Below are 20,144 nucleotides of genomic sequence, written 5' to 3'. Positions count from 1 at the left end.
CACAACAGAGAAGAAAAGGTTTCCTGGTGTTATGCCAGGAAGCTCTAGCCTTAGGAATGACATTATTTAAGATTTCCTTGCAAATGTGTGAAAAATTTAATAGAGATATTTATGGTTTTTTCCAACCAGAACAGTTGAAAAGTTTTATCGATTCTAAGAGAGTTTTGCTACAAGCTAGCAATGTCTAGAGTGGTCATCATTCATTGTAAAATACCTTATGCCTTTCTACTAAATATTACCTGAAATTGCTCCTCATTTGCTTGTGATCTCTCCCCCCATTAATAGAGGTCTAATGGATAACTTAAAGTGGGGAAAATATTTTCTTAAATTTGTTATTCTGTGTTATTTAATTTTCAAGTGATACCATATTTCTGTGCAAAGGTGATACTTTGTTAAAAAGTTGAAAATATCAATAAAGATTACATTCAAAAAAACAGAAGGAAGGTTGCCTGTTGGATACAGGTAAGGAAAACAGATGAGAAAATGACCTAATCAAACACCTTTGCACAAGAAGCATTACAGTGATGTCAAAACAAACACATTCAATGTTATCTTACATGGCCACATGTTTCTTTAAAATATATAATTTTTCTATTTGGTCAATTCCAAAATAGTAAGAAATGAAAGAGATAAGAAAGATGAACAAAATCAGCAAGGTTTTCTGAAAGTTAAATTTCAGTATAACAAGGAATAACATGCCTTAAAGTCTATATTGAATTTATAGTCAGAGTTATGACGGCAAGTTGTGCAACAGCTTTGTCAAAGTGTCTATCTTAGAATCAACAATAGTTATTCATGACAGCTATGATCTACTTAATGATGGTAAGTTTTAAACAGCCGTGCGGGCGTACATGTACCCACGTATACCAGCTCGCGTGTATATGCACATAAGAAATTGCCATGCTGGGTCAGACTAGGAGTCCATCAAGCCCAGCATCCTGTTTCCAACAGAGGCCAAACCAGGCCACAAGAACCTGGCAATTACCCAAACACCAAGAAGATCCCATACTACTGATGCAATTAATAGTAGTGGCTATTCCTTAAGTAAACGTGATTAATAGCAGTTAATGGACTTCTCCTCCAAGAACTTATCCAAACCTTTTTTGAACCCAACTACACTAACTGCACTAACTACATCCTCTGGCAACAAATTCCAGAGCTTGATTATGTGTTGAGTGAAAAGAATTTTCGCCGATTTGTTTTAAATGTGCTACTTGCTAACTTCATGGAATGCCCCCCCTAGTCCTTCTATTATCCGAAAGTGTAATAAAATCAGCTGTACGCGCAATATGTGAGCATATGCACACAAATGCCACCTTTACCGCATAAGTGGGGGGGGGGGGGGATTTTGCTAGACATGCTCGCTAACGCAAATACTCGTTTCCCCAGTTCGTTCCCAGTTTGCCCCGGTAAAGGACAGGATTTCCTAACCCCCATATTAAATAGCCTCCCTTTCACCCTATTAGCCCCGACCCTTCAAACCCCACCGACTAGCCCTAATTATTTTATTTTAAAATGTACACGCCATCTATAGCATGAGAGGTCTTGAATAAGTAGATGTAAATCAGTTATTTATACTTTCGGATAATAGAAGGACTAGGGGGCATTCCATGAAGTTAGCAAGTAGCACATTTAAAACAAATTGGAGAAAATTCTTTCACTCAACGCACAATTAAGCTCTGGAATTTGTTGCCAGAGGATGTGGTTAGTGCAGTTAGTGTAGTTGGGTTCAAAAAAGGTTTGGATAAGTTCTTGGAGAAGTCCCTTAACTGCTATTAATCACATTTACTTAAGGAATAGCCACTGCTATTAATTGCATCAGTAGTATGGGATCTTCGTGGTGTTTGGGTACTTGCCAGGTACTTGTGGCCTGGTTTGGCCTCTGTTGAAAACAGGATGCTGGGCTTGATTGACCCAGCATGGCAATTTCTTATGTTCTTATAAGAAAAGTCATGCAGTAGGGGACCCTAGCATGCACTTGTGCACGTAAATACTTATGCACAAAGTTCAGGTTACAGACCAGGAACACCCAAGTGCTGCCCAGACTCCACCCTCACCCTGCCCCTTTTTTTTTTTGACTTTTCAATTTGTGAGCATAGCAGGAGATATGCGTGTACTAGTGCGCCTCTTAAAATCCGCGAGGGTGCGCTGGTCTGAGATACTCCCATATCTCCTGGCTTTGGCACACCTAGTGCTTTTAAAATCCACCTGAATAATGGAAAACCAAAATAATTTCTAAGAATACATGTTAATGAAAGCTAGTACACCAATGTCTAAAAATTCCCAAATTCCAAGGTCTAGAAATTATCAATATTAATGTAAACCATTCTTTACTTACCATATCATTTGCAGCTAATCCAAGGGCTAGGTTTACTGTAAGAACAGATACAAACATATTATTAGAGCAAAATATATCTTTACCTGCATCATTCATTTTGGATTTACTGACCTCTGAAATCTTGACTGTGCCAATGCCTAAGAGCATTCAATGTAATATTCAAAAAGACAATAATGTCATTACAATGCCAAAGATTTTTTTTTTTATTTAAAGTTTATTAAATTTTTGAGTAGTAAATAACATAGTGCTTAAACGAATACAGCATACAGAAAGAATAAATTACATTCCAAATCTGGATAAAGCCGGAGGGTCTTCCTGTGACCAATGTCAGGCAATAACAATGCAGGATGTTGGACAACTTTGTAAGCCTAACTTAAGCTGTTAGATAAGTCCTTCAATGGGGATGTTTAGTAATGTCTCACCTGCGTTAATGTGCAGCGACACTCCTATATGTTTCCCAAATCAATCGATCGATTACTGTGATCCAAAAGGTTCTAATCTTAGGGCATTGCCACCATATATGGATAAACATGCCCTCATGACCACAAATCCTCCAGCACATATTAGATCGTTGAGGATACATCTTACGTAATCTGTCTCAAGTAAGGTACCAGCGATAAAGGAGTTTAGATGGGCAGAGCACTTATTAGCATTCCTAAATATAGCTCCTAGAACTTTAGAATCTAAGGAGAACCCAAATCTTGTTCCCATTTCAGAATATGCGGAAAAGTATGTTGGCATGGTGCAATTAGGAGATTATAAATTTTAGAAATAACCTTGGTGATAAAATCAGCATGTGAGCAGAAATTTTCAAATAAGGATTTGTTAGGGCGCATAAATTGCTTGACCCGCACTAAGGGGTAGATTTTAAAAAACTGCACCCGGCACAACAAGAGTACGCCGTTTTAATAGATGCGTGTATCTTTAAAATCTGGGGTCAGCATGCGCAAGGCTGCGCAAAAATCGGCAGCCTGCGCGCACCGAGCCACGCAGCCTGCCTTCATTCCCTCCGAGGCCACTCCGAAATCGGAGCGGCCTCGGAAGGAACTTTCCTTCAACCCCCCCCCCCCACCTTTGTTGGAAAAGTTAACGTAACTTGCGCGCGCCGGAACGGAACATGGCGCGCCGGCTGCCGGCGCGCCATGTTCCGGTCCGGAGGCCACGGAACGCCCCCCCCCCCGACATGCCCCCCTAGCAAAGCCCCGGGACTTACGCGCGTCCCGCTGAACCAATTCAACATAGGCTCAGCGCTCGCAGGGGGAGGTTTTCGGGGGTTACGCGCGTACCCCTTTGAAAATCTGCTCCTAAGTCTATGAAATGTTTAACCTGCGTATAGGCTAAGAAGTTTACGTTCCTTATGGCGTAGCACTGAGGAAGCGTTTGAAATGTGAGGAAGTCTCCGTGCCTGAACATGTGGCCAAAAGTCACAATCCCTGTGGATTTCCATGTACTAAAGATAGAAGTCTGATAACCTGCTGGGAAAAAGATGTATTGTGAAAAATGTGGGATTGATAATGGTATGGAAAGTTACCAACAAGTTTAGGCTTCCAAGCAACCCAAATTTTTAATGTAGTATTGGTAGTCCATGGTATAAAGCACACTGGTCTCCAAGTAGGCCGAGGTTGCCAAAATATAGCACTAAGAGGCATGTCTCTGTTCAAGTGTTACCCAACACTTCTCTTCCTTCTGGCAGTTAATATCTATCAAGGCCCGTAATTGAGAGGCGATATAATAAAAGTATGTAAATCAGGTACTCCTAAGCCATAATGCCAAAGATTTTATAATCAGTAAGGTTGTTATTTTTGTCCAAGTAAAGAAAATTAGACCATTGTAAAAGTGTTAATTGTATTTTTGTAGGTTAGAATACCTTAGTGGCAGCAACATAATAATATCTTAAGAGGATGATGTACATGACCTTTCGAGACACTTTCATATCCTTTTAAGAATGGGAACGTCTAGCACTAGCAGGCATGCAAATGGCAATTGCACAGGGAAGCGGGGTCAGTGGTGGCAGAAGAAAAGGAAGAGACCTGGTGGAACCTCATCCCACTAGTAGAGAAAAAAAAAGAAGGAATAAAGAGAAGCCCTGTGTGAAATAGGGAGAGTGCGCAAGTGAGCCTGTATGTGGAGAAAAGGAACATACATGTGTTAAATGAGTATAAAAGAGAGAGAGAGGAAAAATTATATGCAAACACCTCCCCCACCACACACACACACAATCTAGGACAACCTCATGGTGAATGAAAATCAAAAGATACCAGGTATGGAGAGCAGATTCATTTTAATTAGTTTTAATTATTTGGTGTGATTTGATGAGTCTGCCATTTCTAAAGTATTTTACTGGCTTTTGGGAAACTTAAAATCCTGGACCTCAAGGCGGTCAACCGTTACCTGAAGATTCCCCGCTTTCACATGGAAACCCTACGCTCAGTAATAAGGGTGATATCCAGGAGGTAAGGAAACTCTCCCGGTTGTGTCGGAAGCCTACCTACACATTCCGATCCATCAAGAGCATCAGCGCTTTCTACACTTCTTGATCCTGGACCATCACTACCAGTTCCGGGCACTACCTTTCGGGTTAGCCACTGCACCCCAGACATTCACCAAGATCATAGTGGTGGTGGCAGCAACACTGAGGAAGGAAGGAATCTGCGTGCACCCTTATCTAGACAATTGGCTGATCAGAGCAAAATCCCCAGAGGAAAGCCACTAGGCAACCAACAGAGTCAAAAAACTCTACTGGAGAGCCTCAGGTGGGTGGTCAACACAAACAAGAGCTGCCTGCAGCCTTCCCAATCTCTAGAATACCTAGGAGTCCATTTCGACACCCAACAAGTCAAGGTCATCCTGACACCGACAAGGAGATCAAAACTGATGACCCAGTTACGAACCCTGTTGAGCGAACTTCGCCCCACAGTATGGGATTACCTACAAGTTCTCTGCCTCATGGTATCCTCACTGGAAGTAGTCCCATGGGCACGGGCTCACATGAGACCCCTACAACGCTCACTACTATCACGATGGAATCCACTGTCCTAGAACTACACTATACAGCTTCAGCTCCCAGACAGAGTTCAGGCCCAACTACAATGGTGGCTACAAGAAGCCCATCTGAGCCAGGGAACGAGACTATCCTCCCCAACCTGGATCCTACTCACCACGGATGCCAGCCTACGAGAATGGGGAGCACACTACCAGGAGCTAACCGCCCAAGGGCAATGGGACAAAGAAGAGTTGGGATGGAATATCAATCGCCTAGAAGCCCGGGCAGTCAAGACTAGCCTGCCTAAGGCTCGGTCACAGACTCCGAGGCAAAGCGGTCAGAAGTAATGTCAGACAACAACCACAACAGTGGCCTACATCAAACCATCCGGAAGTAACCAGAAGCCAACAGGTGTCTCTGGAAATAGACCCCCTAATGTCATGGGCGGACGTGAATCTTCAAGAGATCTCTGTCGTCCACATTGCCGGGGAAAGACAATGTCGCAGCGGACTACCTCAGCAGAGAGAGTCTAGATCCAGGAAAATGGTAACTGTCAACCACAGCATTCAATTGATAGTAAAGTGTTGGGGAACACCAACCATGGACCTCCTGGCAAGCCAGTCCAAGCTCAGGTAGCCAGTTTTCTTCAGCCACAGGCGAGAACCCCCAGTCCCAGGGAATCGATGCCCTGGTACAGACCTGGCCACGGGAGACTCTGTTATACGGCTTTCCCACCATGGCCCTATTGGGCGCGATCATCCACAAGATAGAACACCACAAGGGCCAGTACTTCTAGTGGCCCCGGACTGGCCAAGAAGACCATGGTACGCAGACATGCGAAGACTGCTGGCAGGGAACCCCCTGCCGCTAACTCCATACAGAGACCTACTGGGGAGGACTCCTGCTGAGAACCATCTGAGGTCAAAGCCCAGAGGATCCGAAGGCCCTACAGACCTGAAGTACCCCAATATCAGCCATACCCCATTGACAGGTCCCCTGCCTGCTCCTGCCCTTCCTGGACGGGAGAGGCCAGTACCCCCTGCAGAGGCTGTGTCTCCTCCCTGTCACATACCGGGCATAAGGAACCAGCCACTATGGGCACCTTTTTGTGCCACAGACCACAAATCTCTGGCTGCTCATGGCCCTTTCTGTTCTCCCCGGCCCCTTTTCTCTTTTTTTTTTTTTTTTTTTTTAAAATATGAATGGGCAGAGCAAAAGAGTCACCCTTACCTTAATCACTGCTCCTTCTTACCTCCTCTATTCGCCCTTTTCTGCTTCTTTCTTTTTTTCCCCCCTCAAAGTGAAGCAAGGAAAACACGAGGAAAGAAAACCCTAAGCGCCCTCCACAAACGTGTCACTTGAAGGTCCAGCAACCCACGGCCCAGCACGGTCACCCCCCCTCCCCCCGGGGCTGAGCTATGCCCCCGGCCTTTGCCGCAAACACTCAGCACTGTCATGGCTGTTACAAACAATTGTGGTACTTGGACCCACAGCTTCTCTCTCTCTCTCTTTCAAGCCCAAGGAAATGGCAGCAATTTCTCACCCCTCTGCAGCTCTTTTGACACTATCCACAAAGGCCCCATGCACTGCAGAGCTACTTCCTGCCATAGCCCATTTCTTTTTCTCAGACTTTATGGAGCTATGCTGCTCAGCCAAGGGAGAGAAGCATGGAAGCAAAAAGGAAAGAGGAGAGAGAAGAGAAGAAGGAGCACTCTGCTACACTCTTCCAGTTCCCAATACACTAGTGTGGATGAGAGGGAACCCCCCCCCACTCTCAAAGGGTATTCAGCAGACCTCATAAGAAACTGGAAAGAGGACCCCAAGGGAGCTCCACTGGGCAACTCCTAAGAGAAACATTTTTTTTAATAAATCCTCTGAGAAACTACTACCAGGAGAGCAGCCCCAAAGGTCTTGCAGCCTGGGAGTCTAAGGATCAATGAGGCCAAGGTATAACTACAACTCTGGGAGCTTACTCCTGTCTATCCATCAAGACTGCTGGAGACAGAGACTACTGGGGTTGGACCATAACTACACCGCCCTTATAAATCTGGAAGTAATGTCATAAGAAGAGGTCTGTCTTCTGTGAGGGAAGGAAATCCATAGATGATGTCTGATCTAGCAAGAAGATAAGACATGTTCTAGTTAAAATATATTGCACCAGCTTGCTCTTGTGCATCAAAGTAAGTTATCCTGCACTTCTCCACATTCTCTCACCTGCTAAGTGTGTCTGCCTAGCTGCTTAAAATAACTAAGCCTGAAAGAGTTGAGTTTATTTAACCTGGAACAAAGATAGCAGAGGGGTGATAACAGCACTTTTCAAATGCACAAAAAGAAGTTTTAGTAAGAATGTTATCAATTGTCCTTTACTTTTATTGGAAGCTTTAATATTTATTTCTATTTTAATGATGTTATTTTATTTTTAATTGTTTGGTTATTTAATGTGCTTTGTTTATCTATTGTTATTTGAATTTTTATCGTTCTTATTGTAAACCAATGTGATATACATTTTGAATGTCTGTATATAAAAACAAAACAAATAAAAGACAAAACCAATGGAGGGGAGATTTAAGATAAAGATTAGAAGACATTTCTAACTATAAACAACTATTAAATATAACAAGTTATTTTGAAGTGTAGTGGAACCTCCATTAATCGGAGGTTTTTAAGGACAGATTAGAAAAAAGTTTAAGTACAATGGGTTTTTCTGGAGACACGGGAGTGGATGACCATTCCAGTCACTTCCAGGAAACAATCTTGGGGTTATTGTACTTAATATATCCACATTTTGACAGTTTATGAAGTATGGGTCAGGAAAGTGCCAGCAGTAGGAGGTGGGCATAAAAATCCCACAGAAGACAAAATATTAAGCCCCCATGACTAAGCCACCACAGTTGTCAATCTGGAGGATACTGGAAGTCAGTTATAGAATAAGCATGAATAAAAACTACTCTGCGTGAAACCAGAGTCCTCGTAAGCACAGTTATATTATACATAATGCTTTTACCTGCTGTTGTTGACTTTCCAACCCCGCCTTTCCCAGAAGCAACCACAACAACTTGTTTCACTCCATGGATTGGTTTCTGCTTGGGCAATCCTCGTGACATCATTTGCGCTCGTTTATCTTTTAATGCATCCTTCCTCAAATCTGAGGACTTAAGAGAAAACATTGAGCATCTTAGTTTACCATTTTATTTCTGCTTTTTTTTTTTTTTTTAAGTGTCAAATGTTTTTCTGGTTTGATAGAAGCTTAAGATTTTCAATGTTTCATCAACTTCTCTTGCAGCAGAGTTAGTCTAGTACATTGCGGCCCATACATTAGCATTAACTTGAAAAATTAGTATCCACTGAGAAGGAAGCATGGGGAAAACATAAGCAACAAGAGTCCTAGGCACTTCCACTGAACTAACTTGATGGGCTGAGCCTCAGGCACAGACTTGCAAAGGAGCAACCTTGGCAGCCCTTACATTTTTTAAATGTAAATAGATCTGAAATCTAAACATTTCAGGGTTTTTTTTTTCTGATTTCATGTTAGTTGACTGCTTTTCGACTGTGTTCACTTGCAAGATTTTAAATTTAGATAGTCACTTATAAATCATTCTGCTGCAAACTCTTCATTTGTTATCAATGACACTCATTTTTCTGATGTGATCTCACATTCATGCAAGGCACAAGATATTTCCAAAGAGGCAAGAAGTGGCTGAAGCCATAAAAATGTGTGCTTACATAGAAGTAATAAAATTAAATTAAACTGTAAAAATCTTATTTGACATGCAAACCAATATGAAAACAGTAAATACCAGGTACCTTCTACATACATTAAATACGATAAAAAATAGTAATTTACAAGTTAATTTAATTTTATTGCTTCTACACAAACATTTTATATGATTTACTTTCTACCACTTCTTGTCTTTTTGTAATATCTTACCTGTGGTATTTTTCTTTTTTCCCATGAAGTACCTCCAGACACACTGGCCAGACTCAACCTCTGTCTTAGTAAAAAATAAATAAGCCACACTTCTGCAGCATGGCTAGGCCCAAAAACACCAACCAGAATTTCAGAGGGACTCCAGGGTCCAATGCTAACATTTCTTTTTCCCCAATTAAATGCTTATTGTAACAAAATACTATGTACAAACACAAGATTCAACAAAAACTCCATAGATACAAACATAGAATTTCAAATTTCTCCCCCCACCAACCTTCCATCCCCATTCCCCCCACCCCCATACCTCAAAAACTTCTGTTCCTCATAAAAGATACCAGTACCATATAATAAAAGGGAGCAGTGGAGAACGCAATCAAAAACAGTATTAATTCACATAAACAAAGATATTTTATATGTGATTGCATAAAGTAAAAAAAAAAAAATTGGATAAAAAAATTATGAAAAGACTGCATAAAGTAAGGAGAGATTGCTGCTTGCCTGATAATTTCCTTTTCTTTAATGGAGGCAGGTTATGCACCTCTACTAGCAGATGGAGATGGAGCAAAGCTAACATCACAGTATATATAGCCCTGCAGTGACATCAGCCCGCCAGTATCGATCTACAGGGAGGAACCAAGAGCCAGCAAGTATCATAGAATATAGCGCAACTCATGGAATGGGCGAAAGTACATCTTCAAGAGATCTCAGCCTCACACATTGCAGGAAAAGACAATGTAAGAGCTGACTTTCTCAGCAGAAAGAGTCTGAATCCAGGAGAAAGGGAATGGTACAACGAAGCGTTCTAACTCATAGTGGGCCGCTGAGACATCCCGTTTCTGGGATTGCTGGCAACATCACACAATGCAAAGTTTCCTTGCTTCTTCAGTTCCAAGAGAGATCTGAAGTTTTTGGGCATGATGCCCTCATGCAGGAGTGGCCGGAAGGCAAGCTTTTATATGCCTTTTCCCCATGGCCCATGTTGGGCTGAATGATTCGGAGATTCAAGACACATATGGGGTTGGTACTTCTGGTGGCACCAGATTGGCATAGGAGGCTGTGCTATGCAGATCTACGAAGGAGTCTGGTGGAATATCCTCTCCAATTACTGGTCCAGAGGGATCTGCTATGGCAGGGGCCTATTCTCGAAGATCTGACTTGATTTTTATATTACAATGTGGCTCTTGAGAAGGCTTGGTTGTGGAAGCAGTATTTTCCACCTTACTTCAAGTGCGAGAGTTGCTCTCTTCCTTAGCCTATGTTCATGTTTGGCGAATGTCTTTCGCTTGGTGTGAGGAATGAGGGGTTTATTTATTTTATTTAAACATTTTGTATACTGTCATTCGTAATACACATCATGACGGTTTACATCTTTAAAAAAAAACATAACATCAATAATAACAGTATCTAAAATACATTAAAATGAGTAAAACAAAATAAAATTATTAAGAGTTAACACAAAAACAAAAGTAGAATAGCGTTTCTCCATACTAGCTAAATCTTTTTTTCAAGGTGATCAGCATAAGCCTGCTAGAAGAGCCATGTCTTTAAGGCTTTCTTAAAAGTTTTAAACTCTGCTTATAAACGCAATTCAATCGGCATTGTATTCCAGGTACATGGACCTGCAATTGAAATGGATCTATCTCGGACTAGTATAAGGTGAGCTGAATTCACAGATGGGATTTGCAGCAATCCTTTATTCGCCGATCTCAAAGATCTCTGCGGGACGTGTAAACGAATTAGAAAGTTCAACCAGTCCGTTTTTTGTCCATATATCGCTTTATGTAATATACAACAGACTTTATACTGTATTCTTTGAGTTATTGGCAGCCAGTGCAGATTAAGTACCAAGTAATATTTGGAACACTTAGACTCCCGTTTAATTTAGACAAAAAACGTAACTCGTCTAGCCATCCTAGGAGGTCTCTTTTTCCAAATCAAATATACGTTTTTGCCACAATTTTAAAATATGGTTCGGGATGGATATTGGAAGCATTTGAAAAAGGTAACATGTTCATCTTGATCGTGGCTATCTTGCCCAAACACAAAAGATCAAATTGATCCCATTGCTCCATATATTTAATGTTTTTTTGAAAATAGAGGAGTGTAATTTAAATCAAAGAGATCCTTCAAGTTATGCCCCAAGTAAATTCCCAAATGCTTTATACTAACTCTGGCCCATTTAAATGGAAATATTTCCTAGAAGCAAGAGAGCAGAAGCTGCTGGCAGCAATATTCAAAATTTCAGACTTCAAGATTAATTTTGAACCAGTAATCTTGCCAAATTTAAGAAATTCTGAAACAACACTCTCTAGGGACTTTGAAGAGTCAGTCAAAATAAATAAAATGTTCTCTGCGAACAGCGATAACTTATAAGAGGCAGGGCCTAGCTCTACCTCTCTGATATTTTCATTAAACCTTTCCTTATGGCAAAGGGTTCCCAAGAATAGGGCGAACAATGAGGACAAAAGACAACCCTGATGGCTACCTCTAGCCATTGGAAACATCACCACATAGCCCCCATTGACCTTAACACATGACTGAGAAGCAATAATATTTAGTAATCCATGTGATGAAAAAATGCCCAATTTTCATCTTCCTCGATGTTTTTAGCAAAAATGACCAGTGCATCATATTGAAAGCTTTCTCAGCATGAACGGATAGTAAGACCGATAAGAAGCTTTTCCTTTTGAACTCAACAAAATAGAGATCTACAATTTTATGCACGTTATCTGCAGCCATTCTTTTAGGCATCAAGCCACCTTGGTCCTTACAGATATATAAAAAAAAAAACCCAAAAACCAACCAACTTTGTTCAATCTAGTAGATAGAACCTTAGCCAGTATCTTGAGGTCTATATTTATAAGGGAGATCGGCCAGTATGAACTACAAAGACCTGGATCTTTGCCAGGGTTGGCCAAGACCGTAATAACAGACAAGTTAGAATCAATAGTCAGGGTACTGTCCCTCTTCAGATAATTGAACATTTTAATAAAGAAAGCTACTAAACTGGAGGCACACACCTTGTAAAATCTGGCTGAAAATCCATCTAGACCTGGGGCTTTCCCTACCTTTAAGTCTGAAATAACCTGAAGCACCTTGGCAATCTGGATTTCGCTATCTAGAAAGTCCAGCTGCTCACCAGACAATAATGTAAGTGAAATCTCATTCAAGTACCTATCTATATGGGGGGGCGCTAGCGCAGCGGAGCCGGATGGTCGCATAAAACCTGAGCTCCTCTTATCCCCTTAGCATTAAACGGTGAAACTTGGCTAAAACTTCTTGCAATAGCTCTGGCTATAGCCTGTGGGCAGCTATAACGGTCCGAGATGGCTCAAAAGAAGAAAAATATTGATTTCCGCCAATATTCCTATTCTAAAGCGGACTCCGGAGAGTCGGGGCCTACAGAGCTGGAGAAGCCTAGTAGCGAGGCGGACTCGGACACAGCTGAAACAGAGGCAGATCTCGGGCCAGTGGAAACTGGCACTCAGGGGGCCCCGACGCGCGACGAATTTCGCCAATGGTTCGCGGATCTTCGTAGAGATATGAAAGAGAACAAAAAGGAGCTATTGGAGAGAATGGCGGACCTTAAGGAAGAAATTTCCGACATCGGTCGGAGGGTGGATGAGCTTGACTGCCGTCTTGATGCCCAGTCTGAGAAAATGGAGGGTCTGCAAAATCGGGGACAGCAGCTCACTCAGGATGCTCAGGAGCTGCAATATAAATTAGAAGACCTCGAGAATCGGAGTCGGAGAAACAATCTTCGATTTCGAGGTATACCGGAGACGGCGGACTACGCGGATTGTGCAGCTATAATTAAAACTCTCGGCACATTCTTCCTCCAAAAAGAAGAATCGGGGACGGCTAATGATTCTACACCAGAGCTCGATATCGAGAGAGCCCATCGCTCGTTGGGACCAAAGTTGGGGGACAGGCCGCGGGACATTGTGGTCTGTTTCACTCGGTTCCCGATCAAGGAACGGATTTGGAAAATAGCTCGACAGCAGAAAGATTGGGAGTGGCAAAATAACAAAGTCTCCGTGTTTGCTGATCTTTCTCCCTTCACCCTGAAACATCGGGCGGAATTCAGAGATGTTAATGCTCTTATGCGTAGGGAGGGGATAAGGTACCGGTGGCTATTCCCCTGCGGCATGGCAGTTACCATCAACGGCACCACTACTAAAGCTACCTCGATTGAAGAGGTGGCGGCCAATTTGAAAGAAGCTGGCCACGAGGTGCGGGCCCTCCCGGCGCAGAAACGACAGCAGCCCTCTGCAACCTCCGATACCCCCAAGTGGCAACGGGTGGCGAAGGGGGGGAGGTGACTCCGGAGGCAAGAACTGCAGAACGAGCCCACCGGTCATGGATGAGGTGGGGTATTTTGACTCCTGGAGAATTTTCATCTTGACCACGTGGAGAATGGCGCTATTACTGGGAGCAGTAAGATCTATTCTATGCATGACGTGGCTCTTAACACTATTTTGCTGAGACTCATTGGACTCACATTGTGCTTTTCATTGTTTTCATCGTTTATATTGTTGACTTTAAACTGTTTTGTATTCACTGGGGAAGGGGGTTGCTGGCTCGTGAGTGTTATTGTCCTTTTCTGCCTAGGCAGATATGCCCGTAACTCACGGCAATCTTGGGAAGGGGGGGGGGTGGGGACCGGGTGCTCGGTTGGGAATTGTTATTGTGTTCAGTATTGTCAATGGGGGATAAGTGTACATTCTGGAAGGTACAGGGGATCAACTTACCTGTATATTGTCTCATGGATTCTCTCTAGAGGGATGGGTAGTTCTATGTTTTCCAGACGATGGGGGATTGCAGGAACTGGGTGGAAGGGCCGTAGTGGTGGGCTTATCCTAATGGTATCATGACTTCTCTCACCATAAGATCTCTAAATGTTAAGGGCCTCAATATCCCGAGGAAGCGTCAATTGCTCAGGGAGGACATGCAGTGGTCGGGGGTGGATGTCCTGTTTTTGCAGGAGACGCACTTACTCAGAAAATATGAGCGACTGCTTCCGTGGCCTCTCTTTCCGCACTGTTATAGTGCATCTGCTTCCAAAACCCATACATATACTGGGGTCAGCATTTTACTGCGGAACAATCTGCAAGGGCAGGTAAAAAAATTTCAAGCTGATCCAGAGGGTAGATATGTATTAGTTCAGTTGGAATGCGGTGGGAATTTGTATAACCTCCTAAATGTGTATGCTCCACATGTATCTTATGGTCCCTTTCTGGCGCAGTTAGATGACTTTATGGCACAACAGGACCCAGGGGTATGGATTCTTGCAGGGGATTTTAACATGACGGCTCATCCACCTCTGGACAACTCTACTGGTGGCGGTTTGGGGGCCAAGGCTGAAAGGAAAACTCTTAAATCTTTCATTTCTAAGTGGGACCTTTTAGATATTTGGCGATCCCGAAATCCAACCAGGAGGGATTACACTTTCTACTCGCCTCCCCACAAATCCTATTCTAGGATTGATTATTTCCTCTTGGATCGATCCTTATCCTCTTCAGTTAGGGAAGCTTCTATTGGCCAGATTACTTGGTCTGATCATGCCCCGGTGGACTTAAATTTTACCATCTCTGGGCCTGAGGGGGGTCAAAAATATTGGAAGCTAAATGACACTCTGCTTGATGATTTGCCATTCTGTCAGTCGGTGAGGGACGAAATAGAAAACTATAGAATCCATAATGTAGAGGCGCTGGCTACTCCTTCCTTATACTGGGAGTGTCTCAAGGCCGTACTGAGAGGGAAGTTTATTTCACAAGGGGCGCATAAGAAAAAAATTAAAATTTCTCAGATACGGAGTTTGCAGGCTGAAATCGCACAGCTTGAGGCTCAGCATAAACAGCACCCTACGGCTGCAGTCCTTCGCCGATTACATGCGGCTCGGTCTCAATATTGTACGCTCACTCTGGCGGATATCCCTGCTAAACTAAATATGGTTAAACAGCAATATTTTGAGTGGGGTGATAAGGCGGGGAGACTCCTTGCACGGAAGTTGAAGCATCGCATAGCGCAGTCCCATATTACTAGCATACGGGGGGTTGATAAGTCTCTTTTATTGTCTGCAACAGCAATTCATGAGAGATTCCAGAGCTTTTATGGGGAGCTCTACTCCAAGGAGCCTACCATATCTAATGAGAACATTGAGGATTTTTTAGAACAGGTTAATTTACCACAGGTCTCTGAATCGGAATTCCATATCTTGGAAGGGGACATAGCATTGTGTGAGGTGCTCCAGGTTATTAAAGATCTTAAGGTTAATAAAGCTCCGGGATTGGATGGGTTTACTGCTCATTTTTATAAAACGTTTGCCCCGGAGGTTGCCCCCATACTTAGGGAGCTTTTTAACTCTCTGAGGGCGGGTAGCTCGCTGTATCCGGGTGCCAACATTGCGGGTATCACAATTCTGGCCAAGCCCGGTAGGGACCCCACAGAGTGTGGTTCCTATCGTCCCATCTCCCTGATCAACCTAGATTTAAAAATTTTGGCTAAGGTTTTGGCGAATCGGCTGAACCTGGTCCTATCTCATTTGATACATCCAGACCAGACTGGTTTCATCCCAGGCCGTATGGCGGCGGACAATGTCCGGAAAATTTTGGATCTGATCTGGTGGGCGAAGAAAACTGACTCTCCAACTGTCCTTTTGTCCATAGACGCCGAAAAGGCTTTCGATATGGTCCATTGGCCATATTTGTTTAAAACACTGGAGCGGATGCACTTTGGACCCAATTTTATTCGCTGGATACGGGCTTTATACGAGAACCCTAGGGCGTGTGTCAAGGTGAATGGTACCTATTCTGAGTCCTTTGGGATAGAGAGAGGTACCAGACAAGGCTGCCCTATGTCCCCGCTATTATTTGCTCTATTTTTGGAGCCCTTGGCGATTAAAATTCGAGATACGGCGTCCATTCACGGTATTCCCGCAGGGGGGGTAGACTATAAGTTATCATTATTTGCAGACGACGTGCTGTTTACATTAACCCGACCGGCTGAATCTCTGGAGAAGGTGGTATCGGTATTGGCCCAGTTTAGTGCGATCTCTGGTTTTAAACTAAACTTAACAAAATCGGAGATTCTTAATATTTCCTTGCCGGAGGCTCTTGCTCAGGGTCTTCGAGCTCAATTCCCTTTTAAATGGGCAAAACGCAGCATTAAGTATTTGGGTATTCAACTTGGTAATAAGTTGGAGGATCTTTATCACTTAAATTACACTCCACTTGCTTCAAAAATTTTTCGGGATTTGGACAGTTGGACAAGGCATCAGTTGTCTTGGGTGGGACGGATTGCCGCTATCAAAATGACTGTTTTGCCCAAGTTCTTGTACTTATTCCAAACCTTGCCAGTGCCTATACCAAATGCCCTTCTTAAACAATGGCAGCAAAAGTTGTTTGCGTTTATATGGAAGAGAAGACCCCCAAGGATAGCACGGTCTACCCTATATAGACATAGGCTGCAGGGGGGATTAGGGGTGCCTAACCTGGGGTATTATTATGTAGCCGCCCAACTCCGGGCTGTGATAGATTGGAACAGACGGAAGGAGAGAAAGAGGTGGGTGGATATCGAACAGGCTCTGCTGGACCCCATGCCGCTGTGGGCTACTACGTGGCAACCGAAAGACACCTGGTTGACCGGGGGTGTTGAAACTCCGTTCTTGGCTAACACGCATCGGATTTGGGGCAAATGGAAAGCCACTTTAACAGGGGATAGGCAGTATTTTTTGAGTTCCTCCCTATACCACAATCTGAATTTTACTCCTGGGTGGGACTCTAGTGGTTACGCACATTGGAAAGAACGGGATATTCTCACATTCGGTAAATTGTGGGAAGCGGGTGGGTTTCTCCCATTTACGACTTTCCAGGGCAGATATCAGTTGGAGGACAGGGATGCTTTTCAATTCCTGCAACTTAGACATTTTCTACACTCCGGCATAATAGTAACCAAAGGCCTTTCTCAGGGGAAAAGCCAATTTGAGAATTGGTGCGACCAGGCTGATAAGGCAACCAAATTGATCTCGCAAATTTATGAGTCTCTTAATATGGCTGCCCAATCTAAGCCCGGCTTTATGTTAGCCTGGGAGGGTGACCTTGGGGCCCCTTTGGGTAAGGACAAGTGGGATATCATATTTCAGAACACTAAACGTTGTTCTATCTCCGCATCTCTTCAGGAGAACGGGTATAAGGTGCTCCTCAGATGGTATTGCACTCCATATAAATTGTGGAAGGCTAAAATATTGTCGTCAGCAAGCTGTTGGAAGGGGTGTGGGGAGAGGTGGAACCTTTTTCACTCTGGTGGCGGTGTGATAAAGTGCAGCGTTATTGGGCTCTAGTGAAATCTGTGTTGCAGGAGATCTTTTTGCGCTCTGTTGATTTGTCCCCTGAACAGGCTTTGCTTAATGCACCAGTGGCTGGTAATACCTATGAATGGCTACTAACACAACAGATTTTAATAGCCGCCAGGTGTGTGTTGGCAGCCCAATGGAAAAGTAGCCAGGTACCTGATCTATCCTTGCTAATACGGAAACTGGATGTAATGATGGAATTATACAAGCTTACTGCGCAAAAGCATAGGAACCAGCCCAAACATCTGGCTGTGTGGGAGCCGTACAGGAAGTGGAGAGCGACCATTCACCCGTAGCACTATTTTGATATTTTGCTAGATGTTTATTGGGGGTTCCTGCATATGGGTTGGAGATGTCCCCTGGGTTTATTGCAGCCTCCCTGATCCTGTTCCTTCCACTGACTTCCCATACGTGGATGCAGGTCTTGGTCCAGACGTACTGAGTATTGATCCTATTGACTTATAGCTTTATGTATGCAACTTCCCTGCCCTGACACTTCGGAATTGTTGTAAAATTGAATACCATTGTAGTTGGCTTATATGTCTACTGTTTTGTTTTCTGTTTTCAATGGTTAATAAAAATCTAATTGACAAAAAAAAAAAAAAAAGTACCTATCTATATCCCCTTCTTGAATCCCTGCATTGGCACTATATAAATCCTGACAGAATTTTAAAAAACAAGCTCCAATATCCGGACTGCTAGGTACTACGTGTCCATCTCATTCTTTAATTTTTACAATCTGATTTTGCACCAGATGTGACTTCAGCTTTCTTGCCAACATCTTCCCCACTTTATTATCCCCCTCGAAATGACACTAATGAGCTATATCCTTCTGATAAGCTATAGTGTCAGCCTCCAAGGTCAAAAGATCAGTCCTAGCTCTCTTCAATTGTGACCAAATGACCTGTGTCAGAGTGTTTATGTTGACTTTCCAAAGTATCTATTTTATTAAGAAGGGTCTTTCTAATCTTATTTCTTTTCTAGGACACTCTACAAATCGATTTACCCCTGAGCACTCCTTTCAGACAATCCCAAAGAATCATTGGGGCAACATGTCCCACATCATTAAGAATCACATAGCAATTGCATGAGGAAATTTCAGACTGTTTTCCTCATCAGTCATTCAACCTCCAGAATCTTTTCCTGGTGTCTAAATTAGAAAAAAAGAAGATCAGTCCAAACAGGGGCAAGGTCTGACCACATTATTTTCCCTGTATCTACTTCTGTCATCTGGTTGACTGCCATTTTGTCCACAAATATACAGTCAATTCTAGAATATGATATATGTGGAATAGAATAGAAAGTATAGTTCCAATATTTAGGAAAGCGCTGCCTTCAAATATCAACCAAATGCCAATTAGACAAGATGGCCTTAAGTTTAGACCTGTCTCCTTTGGAAGCTTGGTTCACACCAGAGGAATTGTCTAGAGGAGTAACATTGAAGTCACACACCCCCCCCCCTCATAATTAAGAAACCCTCAAGCCAGAGACTCATGGTGGAAGCCAAGTGATCAAAAAAACATTTTTTTTTTTTTTTAATGTGGAGCGTAAACATTGATCAGTGTATAAGGCACGCCTCCCACCTCTATTTGCAAAATTAGAAATCTGCCCAACTTGTCCTCAAAACACTTTTAAAATGAAATACAAAATTCTTGGAAAACAAGATGCCAATTCCTGTATATTTCCCTCCTAGCGAAGCCAGGGCAAAATACCTGAAGGGATAGACAACTGATGTTATGACATATTCATACCTCCTCTTTAAATGCATTTCCTGAAGAAAAGCAATAGAAAAACACTCACGCTAGAAAGTTCCCTGAACAACAATTGCCTTTTGTTACTATGATTCAGGCCCTTAACATTGATAGAAAGAGTTTGAAAATTAGTCATTTTTTAATGTACAAAAAAAAAAGATACAGAAAACACAAATGTCCCTTCCAGACCCCCATCCACTGCTTCCATAAAAAACAAATTGCACTCAGCTATCTCCTCCCCCTTATCACTTCCAAGCCTTTTCATCTCTCCAATTGCAGAACAACCACCACACTCAAAGGAAAAGTCAACAGTCCCCAAAACTCCCTCAAGATACCCAAAGATAGTAAATATGGCAAAACGAGTACAAAAATCCCAACATTAATAAAATTGTAACAGCCCTGTAAACCCAGAAAACCAAGGTGATCTAAATGAATTATTGAAGAGTAACAAACAAACACAAACCAGTGCATCAGACTTCGCACCCCTCGCCCATTCTTGCATCCTCCCCCACTATTCTTGCACTTGGGAGTGTTAAATGCATAAACAACAATAGGTGAATTTTCAAAAAGGAGTTATGTGTAAATGTAACTACTATTGAAGCAATTTTCAGAAGCCATTTACTTGAGAAAAAGTACACTTACGTTACTAAATCCTATGGACAATTCAATGGCATATAATGTAACAATTTTCAAAAGCCCACTTACTCAAGCAAGGACATTACTTGAGTAAAATCCAGTTTTATTCAAGTAAATGCTTTTTAAAATCAGGCCCTTAGAGTTACTAAATGGGC

General features: G+C 42.7%; 1 protein-coding gene across 9 annotated transcripts in view; it reads right to left on the bottom strand.

The window, feature by feature from the left end:
- Positions 1-20,144, bottom strand: part of NUBPL (nucleotide binding protein like) — a 132,110-nt gene that overhangs the window by 98,246 nt on the left and 13,720 nt on the right. For 7 of the 9 annotated variants that reach the window (XM_029598909.1, XM_029598913.1, XM_029598912.1 and 4 more), the window contains exons 2-3: positions 8,326-8,473; positions 2,339-2,373 (exon numbers count right to left, since the gene is read on the bottom strand). In XM_029598909.1, coding sequence (XP_029454769.1) covers positions 2,339-2,373; positions 8,326-8,473 — 183 coding nt within the window. Of the gene's footprint in view, positions 1-2,338; positions 2,374-8,325; positions 8,474-20,144 lie in introns of those variants that run through there. The other 2 variants (XM_029598919.1, XM_029598916.1) reach the window with 2 other exon arrangements.

The sequence above is a fragment of the Rhinatrema bivittatum genome, chromosome 4 (genome assembly GCF_901001135.1).
Source record: "Rhinatrema bivittatum chromosome 4, aRhiBiv1.1, whole genome shotgun sequence".
Lineage (NCBI taxonomy): Eukaryota > Metazoa > Chordata > Amphibia > Gymnophiona > Rhinatrematidae > Rhinatrema > Rhinatrema bivittatum.
Note: the sequence above shows the minus strand (reverse complement) of the source record. Positions and strands in the feature narration are given on the sequence as shown.